At 31.8% G+C, this 24,145-nt stretch overlaps 2 protein-coding genes across 52 annotated transcripts in view; one reads left to right on the top strand and one right to left on the bottom strand.

The window, feature by feature from the left end:
- LOC113518763 (modifier of mdg4) overlaps positions 1-10,600 on the bottom strand; it is a 362,824-nt gene extending 352,224 nt beyond the window's left edge. For all 50 annotated transcript variants that reach the window (XM_031912373.2, XM_031912916.2, XM_031912664.2 and 47 more), the window contains exons 1-4: positions 10,444-10,600; positions 10,126-10,360; positions 9,494-10,048; positions 9,339-9,416 (exon numbers count right to left, since the gene is read on the bottom strand). In XM_031912373.2, the coding sequence (XP_031768233.1) occupies positions 9,339-9,416; positions 9,494-10,048; positions 10,126-10,336 (844 nt within the window). In that variant the 5' untranslated portion in view covers positions 10,337-10,360; positions 10,444-10,600. The remainder of the gene's footprint in view (positions 1-9,338; positions 9,417-9,493; positions 10,049-10,125; positions 10,361-10,443) is intronic.
- A 5,444-nt stretch (positions 10,601-16,044) lies between these two features.
- LOC113518862 (carboxylesterase 5A) lies at positions 16,045-23,459 on the top strand. 2 transcript variants are annotated; one of them, XM_026903882.3, is made up of 11 exons: positions 16,045-16,285; positions 18,152-18,336; positions 19,175-19,239; positions 19,626-19,763; positions 19,952-20,233; positions 20,318-20,384; positions 20,462-20,611; positions 20,795-21,046; positions 21,693-21,830; positions 22,097-22,400; positions 22,912-23,459. In XM_026903882.3, exons 1-11 carry the CDS (start codon positions 16,086-16,088, stop codon positions 23,168-23,170), a joined length of 2,040 nt encoding a protein of 679 aa, XP_026759683.2. In that variant the 5' UTR covers positions 16,045-16,085; the 3' UTR covers positions 23,171-23,459. The 2 variants fall into 2 exon arrangements, with proteins under 2 accessions (XP_026759683.2, XP_026759684.2); XM_026903883.3 differs by lacking the exon at positions 16,045-16,285 and adding an exon at positions 17,531-17,684.
- The last annotated feature ends 686 nt before the right edge of the window (positions 23,460-24,145 follow it).

Here is a 24,145-nt window from a genome sequence, read left to right as displayed (position 1 = left end):
TCCATCCATGAGAACTAAGGTATTATGCTTGCAAATCCAAAATAAAAACTGTTTGACAAACTTTTATATTCCTATACCTACATAAACTTAATAATGGAAACTATTATTGATTGGTGGGAGGGGGTTAATAGTACAGCCTCACTACAAGCAATATGCCGTATCAGGTTGACCTCCATACAATTCCTCCTAACCATTATAGGTAATTCCTGGTGATCAATAGACAAAATAGGTCAAATGAACTGACTCCATGCTTGCATATCATTACTCAATGGTGCCCCACAAGCATAAATCAACAATGGAGTCTTTCATAATTTTATTTTTGTAAAAGAAATGAATATTTATATTTTCAACTATTTAAATAGTGACCTGTACCTTATAATATTATAAAATATTTTTACTAAACTGAGTATGTCACTCAAGATTTAATCATTTATATTTCACAGAATGAATAATTTTACTAACCTGGTTAAATATTAATGTACTAAGATCATGGGATCTTTATTTTAACCTTTAAACTTTATAACATGTGAATATATATACATTTGGCAGACTTAATGAAGCATGGTGTTCTCTACCTTTAAATTTATAACAACTTTATTAGGCAATTCAATGCTATCTTAGAGAGTAGCAATTCAAAATTGACTATTATCTCATTATGGCTATCATATAGAATATACCACTCATGGTAAAATAACTATAAAACATAATTATTACAATCATCAGTATCAGTTGTCAAGATGTACACCATCACCAGGTTAGCAATGTACTTTTTATTTGCTTTTTATATTTTTCTGAAATATATGTAATGTCAAATATTTAAAAATCTTGTGTATGTGTCATACACTATAATCTCCAAACTGCTGAGTTGATTTTAATAAAGTTTTAATAATAAACTAGAAAAATTGGAAAAAAAGTTATCCCGATAAAACAATATGGACCCTCAGGATGGTGCCATGGGGTAAAGCAATATATGGTGAGTTAGCTTACAATAATCTTAAACATTAATATGAATATTCTAACAATCTCCAACTCTAAAAGAGAAAGGCGCCAGAACTTCATATTAAATACCTTTTTTACTTAATAATACATTCTTGTTTATTTAGTGTTAGTTTTTCAGGCAACTTCACTGATATATGGTATTGTTATATTGATTATTTACTTTTTCTAAGAATTGTGTGTTCCCCTAAAATGTAAAAATAAAATAAATAAAAAAAATATTCTAGGGACAGAATATTATTTAATATTCTAAATTCTCATACCAAAAACGTAGACTTAATTTGTAATTAGAAGAATATTTTCAAAATACCACATTACTAAAAAACTGACAACCCATAAGCAACTCCGCATATAAGCATTTGTGAGTACAGTATCTACTGCTCACAAGAATATAAATTTATATTATAAAAAAAAAACTATTTATTTACTAAAACTCAATTGCACTAATACTGAGAGATATAGTTAACGCAATAATTTCCTGACAACCTTTGAGTAGATGGTCTATACAAACACATAAACACAGACATACATACATAAACAAATTTAAAAATATTAACCATACATCTACATAATTTAACAAACAAACAAAATGGAGTAAGTAAAAACAGACAAGTTTACATAAAGAATTCACAGGACTAAACTAAGTTCTTAAAAGTAGCCAAGGACTAAACACTTCATAAAAAGCAAGTTCTATAGGCATACAGCACATACAGAAAAATATTTTGTATAGTAATTATTGAAATATATTATAGTATAAGTAATTATTGGTATAATTTTAAGTTGATGATTATCTATACTATCCTAACCAGGGTTTTTAACTTTATGGACCATAACCTATTACTGGGCTTGATTGAAAAATTAAATTTTTTAAATACTCCAATGTTCCTCCAGTGCATCTTTATATAATTAGTAGAAATGTAAAAGGCTAAAGGAATATTAAAAATGCATTGATTAAAAGTATATTGATATTCACAGAGTAAAAAAAAAATAATTTATGGCCTAATATCCTCACTGCTAACATTATATCCTACAAGATACTTTCATATAGTCCTTCTCTAAAAACCAGCATGGTGAATAAGTTCCGATGGGCCCAAATGACCTAAATTCATCTGCACCTATCAGTACTCCTGGGAACACACCAGGCAAGTAAAGGCAAGCAAAGTTGCCATTCTATTTTCAACCATAGAAAAAGATATGCTATTACCTATAACATACCTACATTAGGGATGACATTAGATACAGATTACATAGTTTTTGAACTCCCCAATTTAGAACATTATACATTTTTTTAGTAGAATAATGTTTGTTTTAAACTATTATAAATAACAAATAAGTGAAATATTCTATGTTGTATTTAATTATTCAGACATACAAATACATATTCTTGAAGTAATTTTAAGTTTATACCGATATAAAATACTTTTTACGGTATAGTTAGATCATAACATGTTTATTTGATGTTAGAAACAAAATTACCTGCTTCATATTTTTAGGTTATGTTTACAAGCTCCCAAGTGAAACGCGGTAATTTTACTTTTTCATTTGGTTTTGTTTATGTTTTATCACTTGTCTGAATATTACATTCGCAAAAGAACCCATTTTTTTAGTAAAGGTGAATTTGAATAATTGTACGTAATACCTGGTACTCTCGTTGACAACCTGCATTCGTTTACATGTACAGTAACTTTCCCCAATGTAGAGATCTCCAAAAGATAATACTGCACACATCACAAGATTCCACCATTGAATCACACTGTATTTATTTATAATCACTCATTAATAACACATCCTTTATTTATTATCACATAAAACACTTGACGTAAACACGTTCGAAACTGAAATGGTAACACACTGAAAATATATCAATAACTAATATTCCATTATTGTAATACTAATAAGCTAATACCGTAGTATTCATTTTAAATTATTACATTAAACAAAATATACAACAAAATTTTATTATTTCCCAAAATAGTAAACAATCTTTGAATGACACAATTGCAACCATAGATTTCACGGCGTGAAGACGGACAACCACAAATAACGGAATCGTATTCCTGTTATACGCAGAAATCACAAAGTTTAATATAAATGTCACTTTCTAAAAAAAAATTGCTATGTAATAGCACGTTATTTATAGTTTTTAAATGTCGATTTGTTTATATTTATTTTATATTTCAACTATTACTTTTTTCTGTATGGTCTTATCATCCTTTGTTATCTATTTTTTATGCATTTTGTTAAAAACAAGATCAGAAAATAAAATTTATCCAACATTCAATCCAGTACACAATTATTAGTATAATTATTAGGAAATAATTATTATAAATTGTTCAAATTTACTAGTAGGATTTAAAATAGACTTTTATAATTACTTCTTTTAAAATTACATTACCAGTATTAAATGGTGGCGCTACCATCGCAACATTTGCAGTGGTTCTAACAATTTTAGTCGTCTATTCGAAAGGTAAGTGTTTAATTCATTGCTTATATATACAATATAAATAAATATATATATTATTAGTACTTTCTTTTGATTGATAAAAATAAATTTGCAGTATAATGCCATCCTAATTTAAAAAAACTCAAATTTTTGACATTTTATATAAACGTGTTAACTAAGTTATTTACTTTCGTAATTATTTTTCTAAGATACGGTCAAAAAAACTAATACAAAAAAGTGCGTATTTAAAATGATCCAGTAATATTTATTTTTGGTTTTATGGTCACCGGGACTACTGACGCCCTCTATTATCTCGTTTAAATCAATGATAAAATATATACATTCAACATTCTACAATGTTTAGATAGATGGCACTGTCGGTTTAATTTCAAAATTGTATTTTATAGCAAATATAAAAGTTTTTTTTTTAATTTTTTATACAACTTAGAATGGCAAACAAGCTGACGGCCCACCTGATGGAAAGTGGTAACCGTCGCCTATAGACATGAGCAGTACCATAGACATAACAGAATATACTGTTTCGCCCATGACACCCCCGATGCGTTGCCATTCCTGAGGACTCAGGTGTTATTCCTCTGTACCCAGTAAATTCACGCCATATCCCACCCTTCAATCCGAAACACAGCCATGCAAACACAACTGCTTCATAGTAGAAACGCTAATGGGATAGAGGTGCCCAAGCAAACGACTTTTGTACGAAGTCTTGCTTGTGTAAAAGTTTTAAAACAAACAATTACCTTACGTCAATAAACATGCCTGATTTTTCTAACTTTTAGTTCTATTTTGTATTAAAATTGTACTATTATTAGTTTTATCCAAATGTTTCCTTTCGCATAGAGTATAGAGCAAAAATTTAATTTAGTGGTGAAGTCCTTCATGGAAAATAACCTTAAATATACCAATGCAATAACTTACTATAAAATAGTCACAGATTAGATATTCCTTTTTGGTGCCTGAAAATGGAATAGTAACTTCGCTTGTGTTATTATATACCAGTCACCAACGAAATGGCCAATGAAAAACTCCACAAGAATTAACCACGATGGTTTCTAGAGAAAACCGCGTGGTAGTGGACTTGATAAAGTATATTGTTAGCAATGGAGCTGTTAGACCTTATCGCTTACAATACTTTTCTCTCCCCTCTAATTTATCTGTGCTCTTTACATTTAGTGTAAAAACCAAAGATTACAGATAAAAAGTAATGATTGATCTAAGCCATAGATGTATTACGTACTAATAGACAATGCAATTACAAAAACGAGACAAGGAAATGTTTGCACTAGTGTGCATTTTCTGTAAATATATTCTTCTTCTTTTCATTTAAGAGTTTCGTCTTGTCGGTGCAACTAATTCATGCATCTTCTTCCAGCCAATTCTATCCCAGGCTATATCCTTGACCTCCCTATACGACATGACACCTAATGTTTCTTTTATCTGTATATAATATGTACTTGTGACAAATTCGAATTTATATGAAGTTGCAAAAATAACAAAAATTCACGCATTTTTTATAATTTTAATGTCGATTCAGGTACATTCAGAACTTTACTTGGATTAAATTAATTTTTTCCCCCACCAATTCTTGTAAAAAATATATCTGATTATTCTATAATATTGCTTTTAAAAATATAAATATTTACAGTGTAATTATACGAAAAATGAGGAAATCTATGGTCTTTTTGGTACATTTTTCTGACTTATCAATTTAAAAATAATTGAGTTCCATTAATACTCCTGCCAAATCAGCTTCGAGCATATATTGTGTATATTTTTCTAGCTCGCTCTAATATATACGTTATTATGTTTCCTCTCTTTAACATTGCCAGCCTATATACTTTATAATGTAAGTACTTAATTATCAGCATTATAATTATTAGTCTCTTGGATAATTGTTGCTAAGAGAATTGTATTTAGTTATATCTTGCTCTTTATTTACCTGTAATTTATTGGCAGAGGCCATTTCCGAGTGATGGTATTTAAAGCATCACATAGGACACTTTTTCCGTCCTACAACATACTAAGTATGAACCTAGGCAATTAGTTAATCAGTTTAATAAACACTATACAATAGATCTAATAAAGCCACTGTTATACCTACTGATTCAGTAAATTTTCATAAGTAAAATATTATTATACAATTTTCCATTTGAAAATCTTAGTTCAGTGACAAGTAACGCCATCTAGTTCATTATTAATAATCTCTGCGTAATTTCTTGCTCCCTTGCTAACGGCCGATTATAGGACTCGTAACTTTTTTATAATAATTTCCAAGTTGCTTCCGATTTAAGACCCTACCTCAAGGTTTCCATGCTTATATAATTCGATAATTATATACCAAGTACCATCAAAATATTAAACAAGCGTCTGTCGAGAGAGTAGACTGTATTTGCAAGTTTAAACAAAAAACAAAAAAAAGAAATTGGTGTATTTGTACAGTTATTAACAAAAAAATATAATCACAGCGACCGTATCACAACCATAATTCTATATCACGACACCAGGTGGCGCTACAAGTTGAATACATATTTTAAAAATAAATTTCGTTGGTAGCAAATGACAATATAGGCTTTCATTATCATGTTCATGGTAGGAGTACTTACATAGTTCTTTAGTAACAGTGATAATAAATAACTTATGGGCGCATTCTTAATTCTCTACTTACGGATTCGACTTAGGAACAAATTTAAAATCTCCCACACACCATCGTCATTAGTGTAATCACTTTCATTATTAATTATTAAACGTAGGTTATCCCCATAGACTGCCACAAGGAAGAATTTTATTTTAAGGAATACGTTTATAGTTCGTACATTCGAGTTCGTCACTCCATCTAGCAGCTTCTTAAGTAGTTCACCCACTTGTATTACAATCTCCAACCGGGTGCACACACTGGCAACTTTTCTTTATAAACATGACCTACTTAACAAGTAGTCAGCAAGTTGAGTGCCAAAAAGCATAATTATGATTAAGTTTAAACAAAGAAAGCTAAAGGATTGTTTTAATTCTCCGAAATGTCCGGCAAGATCAGATAACTAATGAAAGATGCGATATCGCCGAAGTATAATCTATATCTCTCAAAGGAGTTTCCATAATTTTTTATCTGATCACCATACTTACCAAAATATTCCCCAGAATATTACCACTTTTTTCGTACAGTGCAAAATTTTCTTCCGTGAATGATCAGGCTGTAGACTGAACTTCCTGCAGAGGTTTTCCCTAGAGTACTACAATATAGGTTCTTAACCCTTAATCAGGCCCCATGTGCATTGGCATTGAAACATTTTTAAATATGGTGTTTTAATTTTTACCTGTACAATGTATACCTAAGATCAGTTTCTTAAAAAATATTAAAATTAAGACAAAAAAGTGATCGTATTATGCACTATGCCTGTTAAGGAGCTCTCTGTCGTTTTATAATTTGTTTCCATTATTCCTATTTTAATTTCTTTCCCTATTAAATTTTTTTTTACGCAACTAGAAGAATATTATTATTAAAAAAAAAACGTAAAATATTTTTGTTAGAAAAAAACGTAGAATATTATTTTTGTTATAAAAAACCTAATAATTTACAATTATATTTTTATTTCAAAATCATGTCTTGTATAATGGAAACAGTGTCCATATCATACTACCGCCAGACAGGTATAGGACATATAATGACTACTTTCTTTGAATAATTTTCCCCAAAATTAATTGTTTAGTAAAAAAAAGTTTAGCTTCATACGAAAGATACAAATATTGGTAATCAAATAAAGGTCTTATGAATTAAAAAAAAAACATCACTATAAAACTCCAATTACTTAGGTGGTCGATAAATCGTACTATGCCTGATTAAAGGTTAACCTTTAAAAGCCCGATTTTTTAAATCAAATAAAAAAATGTTTGTGTATCCTTTACTGTGTTTACTAATGGGGAAAAATAGTAAAAAAAAATCAAAACGATATTTTTATATATTTATTAAAAAAAAACATTTGGTATGATTTATGATACTTTAGGTATTACGGTAATCAAAATATTTAAAATTTAACAATGAAATAATGCAAACCCCGGTATCACATTTGAAACTTCAGGTATTAAAGGGTTGGGGGTTAAAAAAGGTTTCTTCAGAGTCGCCAAACCCGCACATGACACTTCTAGTGTTGCAGGCGTCCACGGGAATAGACCGTTTACCATCAGACGGGCTTTTTTTTATGGATGATAATGGAATGGTTGTTGGAGGGAAATGGATTGTTAGCCATGGAGTTCGACAGCCCCATTGCTAGCAATATACCTTATTAGGTCGACCTCCACGTGGTTCCCCCTGGAAACCATCGTGAACAATTCTTGTTGAATCCGTCACGATGGGCTAACTGACCTACTTCATCTTCACCTATCATCCTTCACTGGTGCCCCGCCGGTGTATTCCGATAGCACGGGTGGGGTTACTATTCCATTATCATCCATTAAAAAAAAAATGGAATGGTTGCACCACCTGCGCTATCCATATACACTGACAGGGAACTAGTGAGTGATGAAAGACGAGGATGAAAGTCAGTTCTCCTCCCCCCCATCAGACGAGCTCCTTATACTCGATTGCCACCTTTGTGGTACAAGTTTGGTCTACCATCCAATAATTTAATTATTTCAAAGGATAAAGTAATCCGTAAATTCACTGCCAACCTTAAAACTATAAAATAGCAATCATTTCGGTAACGTCTTACAAAATTTCCAATTTATGTCGTAAAATTATCTCTGCGTGCGACCTTAGGCACTCCAGCGAATCATATTGATCGACATTCCTTAGTACCTATTATATACATACTACTAGGTTACTAAGGATTTCCACTAAGGCGCTATACCAGTTCGACCCTTGAAATGTTTCTACGTCAACTTTAGGAGTACGATGTACCATCAATTTTAGAGATCCTAGTGTGAAGAATCAAGTTACCTTTTAAATGAAGCATACACAAATTTCATACAAGTGCGCCGATGGGAACAGCGCGAGGTTTAACCTACAAAATAGTAATGACCAAGCACACCGTGTCGTTTTAACAGAATACCTAACAATTAGAAACGTTGAAAAAAAGTTTCCATGAATAGTGGGAGGATTTAAGAATGAGAATATGTATAGGGACGGGCTAGTCAAATAGGTCATTAATTGGTAGTTTGTCATAGATTTAAAATGGTCGGGTCGATCTTGAAATGGCCCTCTAACATTCTCGCAAACATCCTCACCAATCACGTGTACACGTGTAGTGATAAAGGAAAAATGAAATAATTTCTAAATATTAACTTGAAGTATATAGTTAGAAATTTTCAATTAGTTCAGATTTTACCATGTTAAAAGAATTTGAGGAAGTTACAAGACCTTGCGTGATTGCAAAAAGGAACTGGTCCTTGTAACAAACTCAAATTTTAGTAAATACCAATGGGACTCCGCGGAAATCAATACAAAGTTACCTACCAATATTTACCTTTGTACAATAAGTGTGCCATTATAACAGGATTCAATTAACCAGAATCTGTACCAATTGTTAACCACAATATAATTTTGTTTTTACCAATACCTCCATTACCTTTGAAAACCTTTACAAAAAAACCAACAAAAATGTTGCTTCAAGAATGTAATCTATGGAGCAGCAGATTTGTTGATTAAAAAACCTGGAACAGGCAAAAATTTACTATACAAGAATTACTAGATTCTACAACTACTTAATCTAAACTTACAAATCTCATTTTCTAGAACTAAATATGTACATGATCAATGATATAATAATGAAATAGTTAATTATAATTTAAATTGATGAATTTACAACTAATCATGTACATACGATTTTTGGTACAGTTCAGTCATACGGAGATGACCAAACTGTACTTCGAGTGGGAATTGTAAACCTACCTTGTGCGTCGCCTACAGCTCCACCTTCCCCACCCGCACCAGTTAAATTGCCATCCCCAGTTGCTGAACCATCAAAGCCTGTAAAATAAAAGTACATTAGATTGCTATAGTGTACAAAGATTAAATAATGACAATTCAAAAAGGGAAATATTCACCAGTCATTTCCATATTAGAGTCATCTTCACCGAAGTTTGTTTCATCATTATTCGCGCCGTCTTCGTCGTCATCCCACATACTTTCATTAACAAATTCGGGTTCCATTTTGGGTGCCACAGCGTTGTTTTCATCCTCGTCCGGTATCGTTACGAATTCTTCTTTCGCAGATCCAGAAGGGCCGGCTTCTAAGGGGTCCACGCATTTTCGTTTCGCAGGTCCACTTTGTGAGGATGATGAATTATTTGATGCTATTGATGGCCTATTTGGTCTCTTAATTGCTACTGGAGTTGAGGAGGGCTTAGAATCTAAATCAGTCTCTAACTTCATAACAGATTGCCTTTGTTGTGACGACCTCGGGCCTGGCCTCGATGTCGGCTTTGGTTTGGATGGCGTGGAACTTTCTTCATTTTGATTACCGGTTAAACCTTTCACTTGAAGCTGTTCCGCGGTACTAATAAACGACGCTAATTCTTCTTGCTTAACATTAACTTCACCTTGGTACATAAACTGTAATAAGTCTCTTAACGCAGAATGACTAACATCTTTTAAAAATACTGAAACAAAAAATAAAACATTAGTACAAGATAATGAATAAAGATATTCCATTATGACTCAAAGTAGATGTACATACCTATGGGATGTTGAGTTGGGTTCATTTTGAACATTTCTTGAAAATAGGGAGAACATACTGATAAAACTAATTTGTGTGCCTGTAATAACCTGCCTTCGGCAGCCAACGTTACATCTACCAAATCTCCACGCGACAGCAGGCCATGAAAGCCTGCTGACATATTCGCGTGGAAATTGTTCCAACATAATGAAAATTGTTCGTCCGACGCCATGATGGCGGCGCCTCTATGAGGAACCTTAAACAAAGAAAAGAGATTAAATATGCAAGATATAAAACAAAGAAAACTTGATAATAAAAAAATTACAATCGGATGAGTACCTTATCCTAATAACTTTGTACTTTATAATTTCGATATTAGAAACATTTGAAAAAAAAATATAGAATGTTTCTAATTAAGCACTGCACACTTTCATCGCACGTCCTCCCAGTTTGAGCGCTGTTCAAGATGTGATGACGCAAACGCGACGTATACTGTGGCGTCACAGGTTTCGGTGTTGCCATCTTTTTCCACGATTTCCATTAAAATCATGTTTATAACAAAATACGTCCTTATAAAATTATATTTTATATAAATTTGCAAATTAATAAATATTGCACAGTTAGGAGTAGATTATTATCCTTGAAAAAAGGCTTCTATAAAATATAAAAGATCGGATAAATGATCGTAAAAGTTGGTGTGGAATTGCAACAACACAATGTCAACGTTTTACCATGAATGAAAAATAGTAGTAATGTATATGTCAAGAATAGTTTTTTCTTACCATTACATACATAATACTTTAGGTACACCTTGAAATATGCTGCAATAAGTTTTTTTTAACCTTAGTCTTTAATGGGCGACGTTATTTTCATAATTAAGTAATTACTTAAAGGAGTGAATTAGTTGATAAATATTAATTAGGATATATGTAAGTATTTATAATAATAAGCTCAACTTTAATTATAATCTTACAATAAAAGGGAAAATGACGCTAAAAAAAAATTGAACATGACACTGAATTAGAGCTTTTATAATACTTGCATTATTTACTTTTTTATATTGTTCTATATATAATTATTGCATTAATTACTTTTTTATATTATTTGACACTATCTTCAAATGTATAAATAAAATAAATAAATACTTCTTTCGGCTTCAAACAAATATTTTTAATCTACAATTTTTTTTAATCGGTAGCCGTTAAATTTTATATTACTTAGATAAGTACTTATGTACTAATTACATTAGCATTCCGCTGAACGTAAACTGAAAATATAAATAATAAAGATTTACTTTTCTTTAAACGAATTAAAAGTAAACCAATTTAAATGAAAACTAAATTTAAATTTTTGTAATAATATTTATAAAAATCAACATTCATCCTTAGTAAGAAATGATTGTTTCACGCATAATAGGATTTACCGCTTCAAGAATGATTGTAGAAAGAACTGGGCAGAATTCCACGGATTTTGCTAATAATCAGTCAATTTTATACTCTATGTGTATAAAGCGAGAGCATAAAATTGATAAAATTAATTTCTACGATAATGTTGCTAGTACACTAAATTAATTTACGTTTCGTGGAAATAAAAACGGTGAGTGATTCCCAAAAACTAATATGTCATCATTTACTTTTTAAAAAAATATGTATATAACTATTTCGCAATAGATTCATTTTACTAAGTTATCAAATTAAAATGTTAGTGTAACAACAAAAGTACTGAATGTGCCAACAACAACTTACACTTTTGGCAATTTTTACATAGCATATAAATTATTTGGTATTACAATATGGTTAAATACACTGTCAAATATATAATACTTTGGATTGCAGATTGGATTATATAATAGCGACTCTGAATTAATATTTTAATTTGATAGTTTGGTAAAATTAATATATTACAAAGTAGTCATAAATATATTTAATACCATTTATTAAATATATTTATGACTACTTTGTAATATATTATATAGAATCACGTTACAAAATATATATCTACCTATTTTCAGAAATTACTGTTCATTTTATTTCCACAATATAATAAATTACTTTAATGCACTAGCAACATTATCGTGCAAGTTATGTTTTTAGAATTATATTTTATGGACTTATTCTGTACACGCAGGTAACGTATTATTACGTAGAGTACAAAATTGACTGTAAATAAATTACATATATTATGTAATGAAAGAATAAATAAATAAATTTTCAATAATTTCTAAGACGACAATTCGTTCTAAAATGTTGCCAACTCCGTTTAACAAAATTATCTTAAATACCTTTAAAATTATCACAAAATAGTAAGATCTTTTCTAAATATTTTGTCAATATTGAAAGTTAAATATAGATAAAAAAAAAGTGATGGCTCGAGTCACCCATTCAACACGTCACTTTTTTGTTACATAATTTCGATATTGTTCATACATATCTGTTATGTATATCGATTTCAATCGGTTTCTTTACTTTGATAACATATTGGGTAACCGCTATCTGATATATTCGTTATTGAATTGGATTTGATTAAATTAAATAATCCGAACACGTTTATAAATAATTAATAGAATTCAACAGTGTCTTATTAGTCACAAATTTAATCACAATTCCTGTAAAATAAAGAATAATAATAATATACTTTTTATTGTGCACAGTAGAGATGTATAAAAGTAGTGTTTATATAGAATATGCATATACAAAAGGCGAACTCATTGCCACAGATAATAGAATACTATACTAGTATTTGTGTCATTGCTAAAGCAGAAAGCAAACTCAGACAACCTGGATAGAATCCTCAAACCCTAGATGACAGTAGGATTGGTACCTTGTATTAGAAATTACAATAATATGCAAAAAAAAATGAAGATCCACTTAATGAAATATTAAAAATAATATACAAACGATACCGTAACCATTGTAATAATTTGATTAAAAATCAGAAACGAAAATTTAAGAGAGAAAAACTAAGTAATGTACAATATAACCCAAAAATTATGGGATACTGTAAACTGTATTGCTCAAAGAAATCCTAAAAAATTACAAGACTTGAATTTACTGGAGATGGCATCAACACAACACACATCATTTTTCCAATATTGTTAAGGTACAGGTAGATAAAATTAAGGTGGCCTCCTTCACTATTTAGGATCCTAATATTTATGAGCCTGAAAACCCTCCTAATTCTTCATTTGTGCTATACGACACAGACCCTGCTGAGACACATTCAGTTCTGATGAGTTAAAAAGGGACATTGTAACTGGAATTTATGAATTACAAACTAGTATTTTAAAAGTAGCACATGAAATGATTGTAACTCTGTTATGCCATCTATTGAATCTATAATGTGAACAGGGGATTTTCCCTAATGCTTTGGAGCAGGCTCTTATAACGCAAATGCACAAAGAAGAAGAGGGTAACAAACCCGAAAATTTCAGACCAATTTCAATCCTAACATCCATTTCGAAAACTTTAGAAAAAATTATTAACAACCGGTTAATAAATTATCTATTAGATGTTGGCATTAATGCGTAGCGTTTTTTTAATGTTATAAAATATTTTTATCAATGGAAAGTAAAAAAAAAAAAATACACTAGTGGAAATATTCCCCATCGCTTTTTACTACTTTTGACCATCTTCCGGGCAGGCTACGAATACCGTGTCGGAAGAACACCTCGTTTTTTGATGCAATTCATGAATTGACCCATTTTTGACACTCTTCGTAAGAAGTAAACTTCTGCTCAGAGAACGAAACAAATAGTAATCTGAAGAAGCGATATCTGGAAAATACGGCGGGTGGGGTAGGACTTCCCATTTAAGTGTTTTTAGGTACATTTGTACCGGTTTTGCGAAACGTGGACGAGCATTGTCGTGCAGCAAAAAAACTTTGTCTTGTTCTTCGGAGTATTTCGGCCATTATTCTTTCATTGCATGACTCAATCGCATCAAATGCAGTCGGTAGCGATCTACTGTCATAGTTTCGTTCGGTTCAACAATTTATAATAAGTCACACCTCTCTGATCCCACCAAATAAATAGCAGGAGCTTAAACCCATGGATATTTTGCTTTGCCGCTGATCTTGATGGTTGGCCGAGCTTAATAGATGACTTTCTGCCGCTCGGATTGTTGTAATGGATGTTCATCACCAGCAAAAAAAACCTTTTCTCTCCTCCCGTTGAAGCAGCAGTTCACATGTCAAAAGATGCCTCTCATGCCCCTTGGTTTCAATTCATATGGGACCCAATGTCCCTCCTTATGGATTATAACTAATATTTTGAGACGTATTCCTACCGTCGATAAGTCGATTTCCAATGATGCATGATGTAGACAATTCTTGAAGTGTATGATATGAGTCTTCATTGAGCGATGCCTCCAGCTCTTTATCTTTAAATTTTTTTGACAGGTCAGGTCGCTCCTTGTCTTTCAGTTCAAAATCATCAGCTTTAAAACATGCGAACTACTTCCAACATGTTTGCTTAGCTAGAGCATGATCACTATATACTCCGTACTTATTATTATACATGTATCAATATATGCTGTGTTTGCCTATAAAAATTGTTACACTTAGTTCTAAGCTCCATAATTGTATATATATTTACATTATTTTGTGTAAACAATTGTTGGTAAACCTAAATAAATAAATAAAAAAAAATATACTTCCACTAAAATGTTAAAAATGTTATGAAAAAATAATGTTGCTGAAGTACGATGAACTTCAGCAACATTATTTTTTCATAATAAAATAATGAAGTAAAACTCCCCGCAAAAACATTTTATTTGGCACAAATGTTGAAAATATGTTTAATTTGTAAATGTTTAATTCCAACACATATATTTGCGCAGGAGCAATTTTTTTTTAATGAGTGAAAATGGCATGGTAATCCTGCCTGCGCTATATTGGTATACGCTGGCGGGGCACCAGCGAGGGATGATAGGTTAAGATAAGGTCAGTTAGTCCATCGTGACGAATTCAAGAATTAATCTCTATGGTTTCTAAGGGAAACCAAGTGGATGTGGGCTAGCAATGACCTTAATACTAACAATTCCTTTCCCCCTCAATATAATGTTATTAAATATAAAGGTAAGGCGTACCCGATATCGATATCGATATTGGATATAGCGTGGGCGACGTCGTAACAAACTTTAAGGGGAAGAGATTGTTAATGGGGTCTAACTAGCGGTTCGCTGATACCTGGATAAACCACGTGAGATTTTTGAGTAAGGCAAAAATTATACTGTGTATTATATATATATTTTTTTTAAATAATAAAAAAACTGCCTCCTTGCTAGCAATATTAGGTCAACCGCCACACGGTTCCCCCCAACAAAATGTTGATGTTTATAACTATGTATTTAATTCGTCACGACGGGTCAACTCACCTATTTCATCCTCGTCTTCATGAACGATCCTTTAATGTTGTTCCGCCAGTGTATACCGACAGTACAAACGGAGTCGCTACTACATTTTCACACTTTGAAAAAAAAGGTAAAGTTCCATCTTGAAGGATTTTTTGTGGTTGACAATAAAATGGCGCATATGCTTGAGTAAATGGTACTATAAATATACCGTCTCAGGTTGACTGCGTGGAGGTTAACCTGAGAGGGTATACTTATCTTCCCAAATGGTCCAAATGCCAAAGGGTCTTTCCAAATATCATAGTGGTAAATTCTTGATGAATTCGTTCTAACATTTTGTTTACCTATCATCACAACCAAAACCCAGGTGGAGTTACCATTCCAATTTTATCCAATATAAGAAATCGAAACGAGATATTAAATTAAATTTAGGTAATGTTTACTAAGTAATTAGCTTTTTCATGATCAAAAATAATAAAGATAATGAAATAAACAGTAAGCGCTTTAGAATTCAATAATCCGCCCAGTCGTATTTTTTTTTTCCACTAAAATATTGAAGTGATATCACAGGACATCCGTTAAAAATAGATTGCAGTAGGTAACAAATAAAGTTTATTTTATTTCGCTGGTAAAATGAGATCTGTATGGTTGTGGATATGGTGTGGTGTAATGACGAGCCTATGGTGGCCAGCTGATGCTGTGGTGGGTGGTAATCCTGCTTCTCCGCCAGAGCCTGATGCAGCTGTGGTTTTCGTGCAGAAATATGGACGAAGCTCTCGAATAGAAGGAATCAAGGATCCGAAGCTCGGTTACTACACATTTTTTGGGATAAGGTTTGTTTTGGTGCAATAATCATCTTCCTTGCAATAGTAGTATAAAACTTAAGACATATAATAGGATGAAAATAAAATGCTAACCTTTACTATTTTATGTTGGCTGGGTACAAACGAATGATGATAGATGAGGATTAAAAAAGAAAGCAGGTCAGGCGGCCTATCATTTCGAGATCACTAAGAAATAACTAAGGAAACCACATGGAAGTCGACCTGATAGGGTACTCATTACTAAAAATCCCTTCCCCTATACATAGTACTTCGTAGGTACTACTGATTGCGATTTAATTACTATTCATGTTCAGGGTTTTAGCCTTAAATTATATAGATAGTGTTTCCATACAAATGCTTCGAGAAAAGCAAGTAAATTTTTTCTTGAATTATTGCGTGATAAATAGTTGAGTGTTTCCTTTATAACTTTTATATTTAGTTTTATAATTTTTGCGTTTTACAATGCAAACACAAAAACTCATTTATTTATTAAAATGTATTATTATAATTAAATATAGATACGTCAAGATACATTGTGTGCGTATGTATATAGAACACTGATAAAAAATGAGTCGGCTAATTTGACAATTAGCTGACAAAATGTTGACTCGTTTTTGATATTCAATGCTCTATCTATATAAGGTTTTAGCATTTTAGAAATTTATACGGAAACATAACACCATAATCGTCTAAAATGAAAATGCATAAAGGATACCTACCATGGGTTTTACAGTATATTTATTTCCATTCCTTACTGTCAGCTTGATTGCCATTACATGTTGTATAAAAAAATTAAAGTTTGACTATGCTCTTAGAAGCAAGTTATTCAGTTTAATAAATATTAAACTCCAGTCCTGGAGTTCACCTTGATATAGTCATTAGTACCACTTACTAAACCTAGTTTAGCGAACGAAATTTTGTACCTACTTTGAGTGACTATTTTTGGCTCAAAATTTTACACTACAGTTTATGGCAGATACCACCTATTTGCTAAAGCTTTTGTAATAATCACAGCAAGTAAGAACTTGTGTTATAAATCTGTAAAGTCTCTAAGAAAGTAGGTTTATTTTATGACACAAATAATTCCTTACCATCAAAATAATAAATATTGCCATTTATTTATCACGAAATCACTGTGCGGATGCAATATTTGCGGATGTTCTGATAACAATTTTAGTTGTTTAAAATTTTTACATAAGAATTGTATTTATGTCATATGTATATATTTAGATAAAAAACATTATAAAAGTATGATGTGAAATTGGGCATTTACAGTAGTAGGTAACAGAAACACAGAAAAAGATTCTGTAAGCGGACATATTCAATGCACCTGTAATGTATTATGCGATACCTTCTCCAGCTCTGAACACAAGGTTTATTCCCGTAATGACGTAAATTTTGTCATGAGGTTTGTTCTTTTTTGTCTAGATTAAATAAAATCTTAAATTATTACACAATGCAGTAGAATTTTTACTAAGCAAGAATTTGCTTATACTTGCAAATTTTTCCTTGCTTGAAAATTTTACTGTATTTTTTAATGGGTGATAATGGAATGGTAACCCCGCTTGCGCTATCGGTATACGCTCGCGGGGCACCAGTGAGAGATGATAGGTGAGAATGAAAAAGCAGGTCATTTAGCCCGTCGTGACGAATGCAAGAAGAACAAGAACAAATTAATAAGAATCACAATGGTTTCCAGGGGGAACCGCTTGGAGGTCGATCTGACAGGGTGTATTGCTAGCAATGAGTCAATTAGATCCATTACTAACAATCCCTTTCCCCCAATTTGACTGTATTGAATATTGCAATAAATAGTATAGGCAATTAGAGATACTTAAGCTACGTAGTATACTCGGTACTTATTCTGTTCTATAGATATGCGGAACCGCCAGTGGGTCCTCGGAGATTTCAAAGGCCGGTGCGACGGATCCTGGCCGGAGAACTAACTGCATCCAAACCTTGTTCCGCTTGTCCTCAGCCAAGGTTAATGAACATTTTCGGAAATGAAGACTGCCTCTGCCTAAATGTCTTCAGTCCGAAAATGCCAGGAGACGAAAAAGGTGAGTCTCTAAAGAGGGGTAATATAAAGGGTTAAACGATCTGGTTATATAATATAGTTAAATAAAAATGTATGGTAATAGTATAAGTGCTTTCTCACTTATAATAATAAAGGATTAAATCAAAATCAATAGCAACCTTTTACGGAAGTATTCTATGAAAGAAACTGTACCTTTTGCACAAACAAATTGGCTCTAAATTTAAAAACGACATGTTGCGTCCTGTAATTAATTTAGTATGGATAGCTTTATAATGATGGATGTAACGTTTATCAAAACAATATAAATCACTACCTAGTCAGTGAATGACTGATCCGGCAAAAGAACATTGCTTTTAACTCATTGGCTAAACATATTTCAATAATAAATCTTTCAGGTTTTTACAATAACATTCTTATGATTTCCTCTATGTATCTTTTTTTTTTATACAACTTAGAATAGCAAACAAGCTGACGGCCCACCTGATGGAAAGTGGTAACTGTCGCCTATAGACATGAGCAGTACCATGGACATAACAGAGTATAATGTTTCGCTCATGATACCCCCCATGCGTTGCCATTCCTGAGGACTCAGGTGTTATTCCTCTGTACCCTGTAAATTCACGCTATATCCAACCCTTCAAACCGAAACACAGCCATGCAAACACAACTGTTTCACGGTTGAAACACGAATGGGACAGAGGTACCCAGGCAATCGACTTTTGTATAAAGTTTCCCTCTGTAAGAAAATCATAATTCTACTGGATGAGTACCTATACATACACACACACACACACACACACAAATAATAGTATACTAATGTTTTAACTGATTAAAATTTTGCAAAAATATATATATTACAGGTTCTCCTGTCGTTTTCTTCATACACGGAGGCAATTATAGAACTGGTTCGGCGCACCCTTATGGGGTGAGTTTTGTGACTATAGTACTATAACCGTAATAGTCTAATGCCGTCTCATTTTACAGATCTCCCCTAAGAAAAAAAGATATTAATCCTAATATTACAATGATTACCGAGAGGCTAAGAATAGAGTTTTATTTCGATTTCTTGTTTTATATTAGTTTATTGTGTTTTGTTTTCTCTTAGTCACCTCTTGGAGATGAAAATGTATTTTTATGCCGTCCATTAACATATAGATTTTTTCCCTTTAAATTCTATTTTCAAAATTAACTCAGTATTTCAAATGTTTTGATTAGATCATTCCAATCGTCATTGAGTTGATTTCAAGGATATATTTCCTATTTTGATTTGTAGAATAAGAATTAATCTTAATTTTTATGATCTCTTTAAAGGGTAAGCATTTGGTTCAAGCAGACACGATAGTAGTGGTGGCTCAATATCGCCTTGGGTCTCTTGGTTTCATTACAAACGGTCGTAAGGATGCTTCGGGTAATGCGGGTATGTTCGACTTGCATGCCGCTATGTCTTGGGTAAGTGTACAAAAGTTGGTTTTTAATAATAATAAATTATATAAAAGTCAATTAAAATTGTTTAGAAATAGTTTGAAGGATGGAATTATACTCTCTCAATTAGACTACATAAATTCATGCTTTCAAAATACAGTTTGTATTTTGTGTTGTGCAAAACAAATCAATATTATTCAAATACAATGTTTAAGGTTAAAGACTACATTCAGTTCTTTGGAGGAGACCCAACTAAAGTTATTATAATGGGACAAGGTTCTGGAGCTAGTGCTGCGTCCATGCTATCCCTGTCTCCTGAAGATCGGAGTTCTAAAGGTGTGGCTGCATTATCAGGAGCTCCATTATCACCAGGTGCTGTACGAACTAGCCCAGAGAAACATGCTGAAGATTTAGCAGCTCGGACAAATTGCCCGTCAAAACCAGTAGAACGTCTTGCACTTTGTCTAAGGGCGCTTCCTGTTGAGAAGATCATAAAGGTAACACAGTACAAAAATTAAGTTACTATATGTACTCAATTTTGTATCATAAACAATTCTAATACATATATTATGATTTGATAGGCGGACCAAGATTCGAATGTAGATTTTACAACACAAAACTTTTTGGATGAAGTGGCAGGACGTAGTGGTAAGTTAACTTTGTATTTTGTTGTTGAAAATATAAGAGCAGTGAAATGAAAAAAATATTTTTAACGTATTTTTCAGGTACTGGTGCGCGTGTGGAAGGTGCGGACGATTATCGTGCCTTACCTATATTAGTTGAAGAAATGCCAGCAAATTCGCTTAAAAAGAAAAGGCAGCATGCTCCTTTGCTTACGGGTGTTACTTCCGCGGAAACCTCACGAGCTGTATTCGGTATTTGTTAGAATTATATTTTATTGAAGAACGGTAGAAAAATAAAGATACATAAAATGATTTCGATTAGTTATGTTGTAGGTTACTAGAATTCTGTTATGCAAGAAAATCATGAGTTACATAAGTTTTTAAAAATAAGAGCCACAGAGTTTATGTACCTATAATAATGAAAAATAATTTCAGGTAAATACTCGAATTTCTTGAAGAAACAATTGGAAGAAGTTTCTGACTTTATTAAGAAAGACATAATTGGAGGTTTGCAAACCGTTGTTACGGATGTTGAAGGTCTCATACTGTCTTCGTTAAAATTGGATCAAGTGCAAAAAGTGTTTCCATTGGGAGATTTTTATCAATCGTATAGTGCGATAAGAAATCAGTCAGTACAGAACACAATTTCTTCAATTGACGGACTTACGAAAATCGTCGAAGCAACAGGTAGGCATATTACTAGTAATAATAATAAAGAGATATTTGACGAAATTGCAGGATTCATATAAGTGTCAAGCGCATATTTAGCCACAATTTTGAACAATTATCCAATTATATCAATACACGTGGTATTCGATTTAGCTAATAGTAATAAACGAATGTAACAGCTGTCGGACTGGACTCGCGCACTCTATGAGAAGGGTCTTGGTGAATAAAAGGGTCCCTATTACATTTTTTTTGTATTCTCACAAAAGGAGCTTTTACCTACAGCGATGACATGAAACAGACATGAGGCGCTTCAAATCTTTGATTAAAAATATATTTTAAATAGATTCGAATTAGAGGTTATTGTATTAAAAATAAAATAAAGATAGTCGATGTTTTAACTCAAATTAATTTATAAAATATTCAGTCCAGAATTTTCATGTTGTTATTTAGTTTTGGTGTGAAACAGCAATGTAATCATTGTATTTCTTTATAATGTCGTGTCCAAGGTTTCATATTGACTTAATTTTCAAGAATGGTCTTTATCAACGTTATTATAAATGTGATGTTTCTAGGTGTTAGTCAGTTTCCATTAGGTAAACCGTTTGCTCGTTCGTCATATACAAAAAAAACTGCTAATTATTTTGATATATGTATTTGTTTATAGGAGATGCCTTGTTCAATTTCCCTGCATATCAAAGCGTTAAAGAGTGGGCCACTGGGGCCCCGTCTTACCTCTACAGCTTTGAATTTGTGGGCAATCTTACAAAAGGATCGCATTTCTTACCTGGAGTGATACTAGCTGGTATACTAATTAATTTTTTATATTCGAAATAAAATATATTGTTATATACGTGAGATATTAGAGAAATTCAAGTATAGTATAAGGCAATAAAATTTTTTATGAGAACAAGAAATTCTGCATGCTCGGTTAGTTCGGAGCCTGTAAATTTAGATATTGTAATGACTAAGTGAAGTAAATATCAAAAAAATTAAAATCATTTTGTAAGTTTATACACTAGAACATTATACTCGTGTTTAAAAAAATATATGTTTTTATCGTTATTATAGAAAACAATGAAGAAAACGAAGATGCAAAAAAAAGTAACATTAAAGGGCCAGCGCATGGAGATGAATTAGCTTATTTATTCGATCCTCTAGATGAAGATGGAAATTCTATAGAAAAAGATGAGATTTCATCTACAGATGCGCATGTCCGTAAATCTTTTGTAGGCATGATAGCCAAATTCGCTCATAGCCTACACCCTCTTGGAACAAAAAAGGAGTCAAAGTTTCCCGACCTATTACCATTTTCCAAGGATAATGATCAATATATAAAAATCGATAGTGATATTTCTCTGGGACAAAATTTCAGGTAAGTCAAACTAGTAAAATCAAAGCATTTTTAAAAACCGTTTCTCCGTTCTGAACAAATAAATCGATACCTATTCTTAAAAATATAAGAACAGTTGTCTGCTATATCACTAAGCAGATTTACGATGTATTTCGTGCTCAAGAACAGTAAGCAAAACAAAGAATATCTAACAGTTATATAAACTCGTTCATGCAATTTGTTAAGAAGTAAAAACAAATATCGTAATCTATGTATTTTCGATCTGTATATTGAACCTTCTGATATTGTACAACACTAATACAGCAGGATGTTAATTTTACTTTTATATCGATTATTTTACCAGCAAGGGCAAACGAATTCTCAATTTTTTTTTAATACTATTCTATTATTCCCAATTTCTTTTTGTACGGATTAATACGAGTAACAGGCTTAGTTAAAAGATTATATCAATTCGAAGCTCAGTAATAATTATTATGAAAATAAACAATACAATAATTTCTGAACGTATTATGTTATATTATCCATTTTTTAGATACTGCCAAATGGGTTTGTGGGGCAATATGGCCGAAAGGACCTCGGGAGAATTCTGCAAGAAGCTGTTCGATGGTTTATTGAAATTGCCAACTACTCTTCTCAAACCAGTGACGGGTAACGGCGTGGTGCCCAACTTGCTTAATAATCCTATTGACAATCAGGCACCATTAGTGTCTTTGGTTCCACGTCAACCACGACCACCAAAAAATAATAACACTCCAACCGTTTTGAACATACCTTTCAGAGGCCTACAGTGAAATGGATGATATAATATAGGGACCGTAAAAAATTCATGAAATTGGACAACTTATTCCAAAGAATTCGAAGTGAAAAAAATGTTTGAAAGTATAATATTTGATCGATCGCGTAGTTTCTTTAAAGAATACATTTCCTTTTCAATCCATCTTATAACAATTGTTCAGTTTTTATAAATGCTGTAGCTGGAATTGAAATTGCTTATTACATTTTTCTGTTAAAACTTAGTATTGGCAATAATTAAAATTTTCGCTACAGCTTACCTATATCTAATAAAGAAAGTTTACACGACATCTGTATTTTTAATAATTCTACCATACTCGTATCACAATAATTTTTTAGGGTTTGTGAGAGATGATTTATCAGTAGGTAATCAATCAAATAATACATATATATATTAGTAATTTCGTAAGAATATAAAACTCTAAAATATTATTTATTTCTTACAACTTTTTCCAAACAAAATTATTTTGAAATATAATAATTTTTCAACCTTTCATGCTAAATTGATCATAGGACTGTGTGATTTATAATAAAATTTATTACTTTCTCTTCAAATTGGCGGAATTGATTTAAAACACATTGCGAAATATTATGCATTTACCGATTTAACTTAGGCTCCTTGTAGGATCTTCTCTTATAATTATTTGTATTTATAACAATATTTTTATTTTTAAAACTTCTGTTCATTGTTTTCTGAAATTAATAATCTATAATAAGTTCATTTCCGTAATTTTTTGGAGAAAGCAAAAGAAAATATCTGTTCATCTTCTCAAAACGATTTAGTTTTTTAAATAAGTAATATTATTGGGTTTTAATATATTTGCCCATTACGTCTATTTTTGTATGGTAGGTACATAGAGTCGATTTTCCTCCACCATTGCTTTATCGGTTGTCAATAGATTATACACTAATAACAGGTAATTAAGTATTACGAACTATTTGGAGCAGTCAATGACAATATTAAAAATCATTAG

This window comes from Galleria mellonella, unplaced genomic scaffold, assembly GCF_026898425.1.
Source record: "Galleria mellonella isolate WM207_F2 unplaced genomic scaffold, CSIRO_AGI_GalMel_v1 utg159, whole genome shotgun sequence".
NCBI lineage: Eukaryota > Metazoa > Arthropoda > Insecta > Lepidoptera > Pyralidae > Galleria > Galleria mellonella.
Note: the sequence above shows the minus strand (reverse complement) of the source record. Positions and strands in the feature narration are given on the sequence as shown.

Coding starts and splice junctions, on each gene's coding strand:
- LOC113518862 (XM_026903882.3), top strand. CDS start 16,086: ATGAGATCTGTATGGTTGTGGATATGGTGTGGTGTAATGACGAGCCTA. Junction 16,286..18,151: donor TACACATTTTTTGGGATAAG/GTTTGTTTTGGT, acceptor TCTGTTCTATAG/ATATGCGGAACCGCCAGTGG. Junction 21,047..21,692: donor GAAAATCGTCGAAGCAACAG/GTAGGCATATTA, acceptor ATTTGTTTATAG/GAGATGCCTTGTTCAATTTC.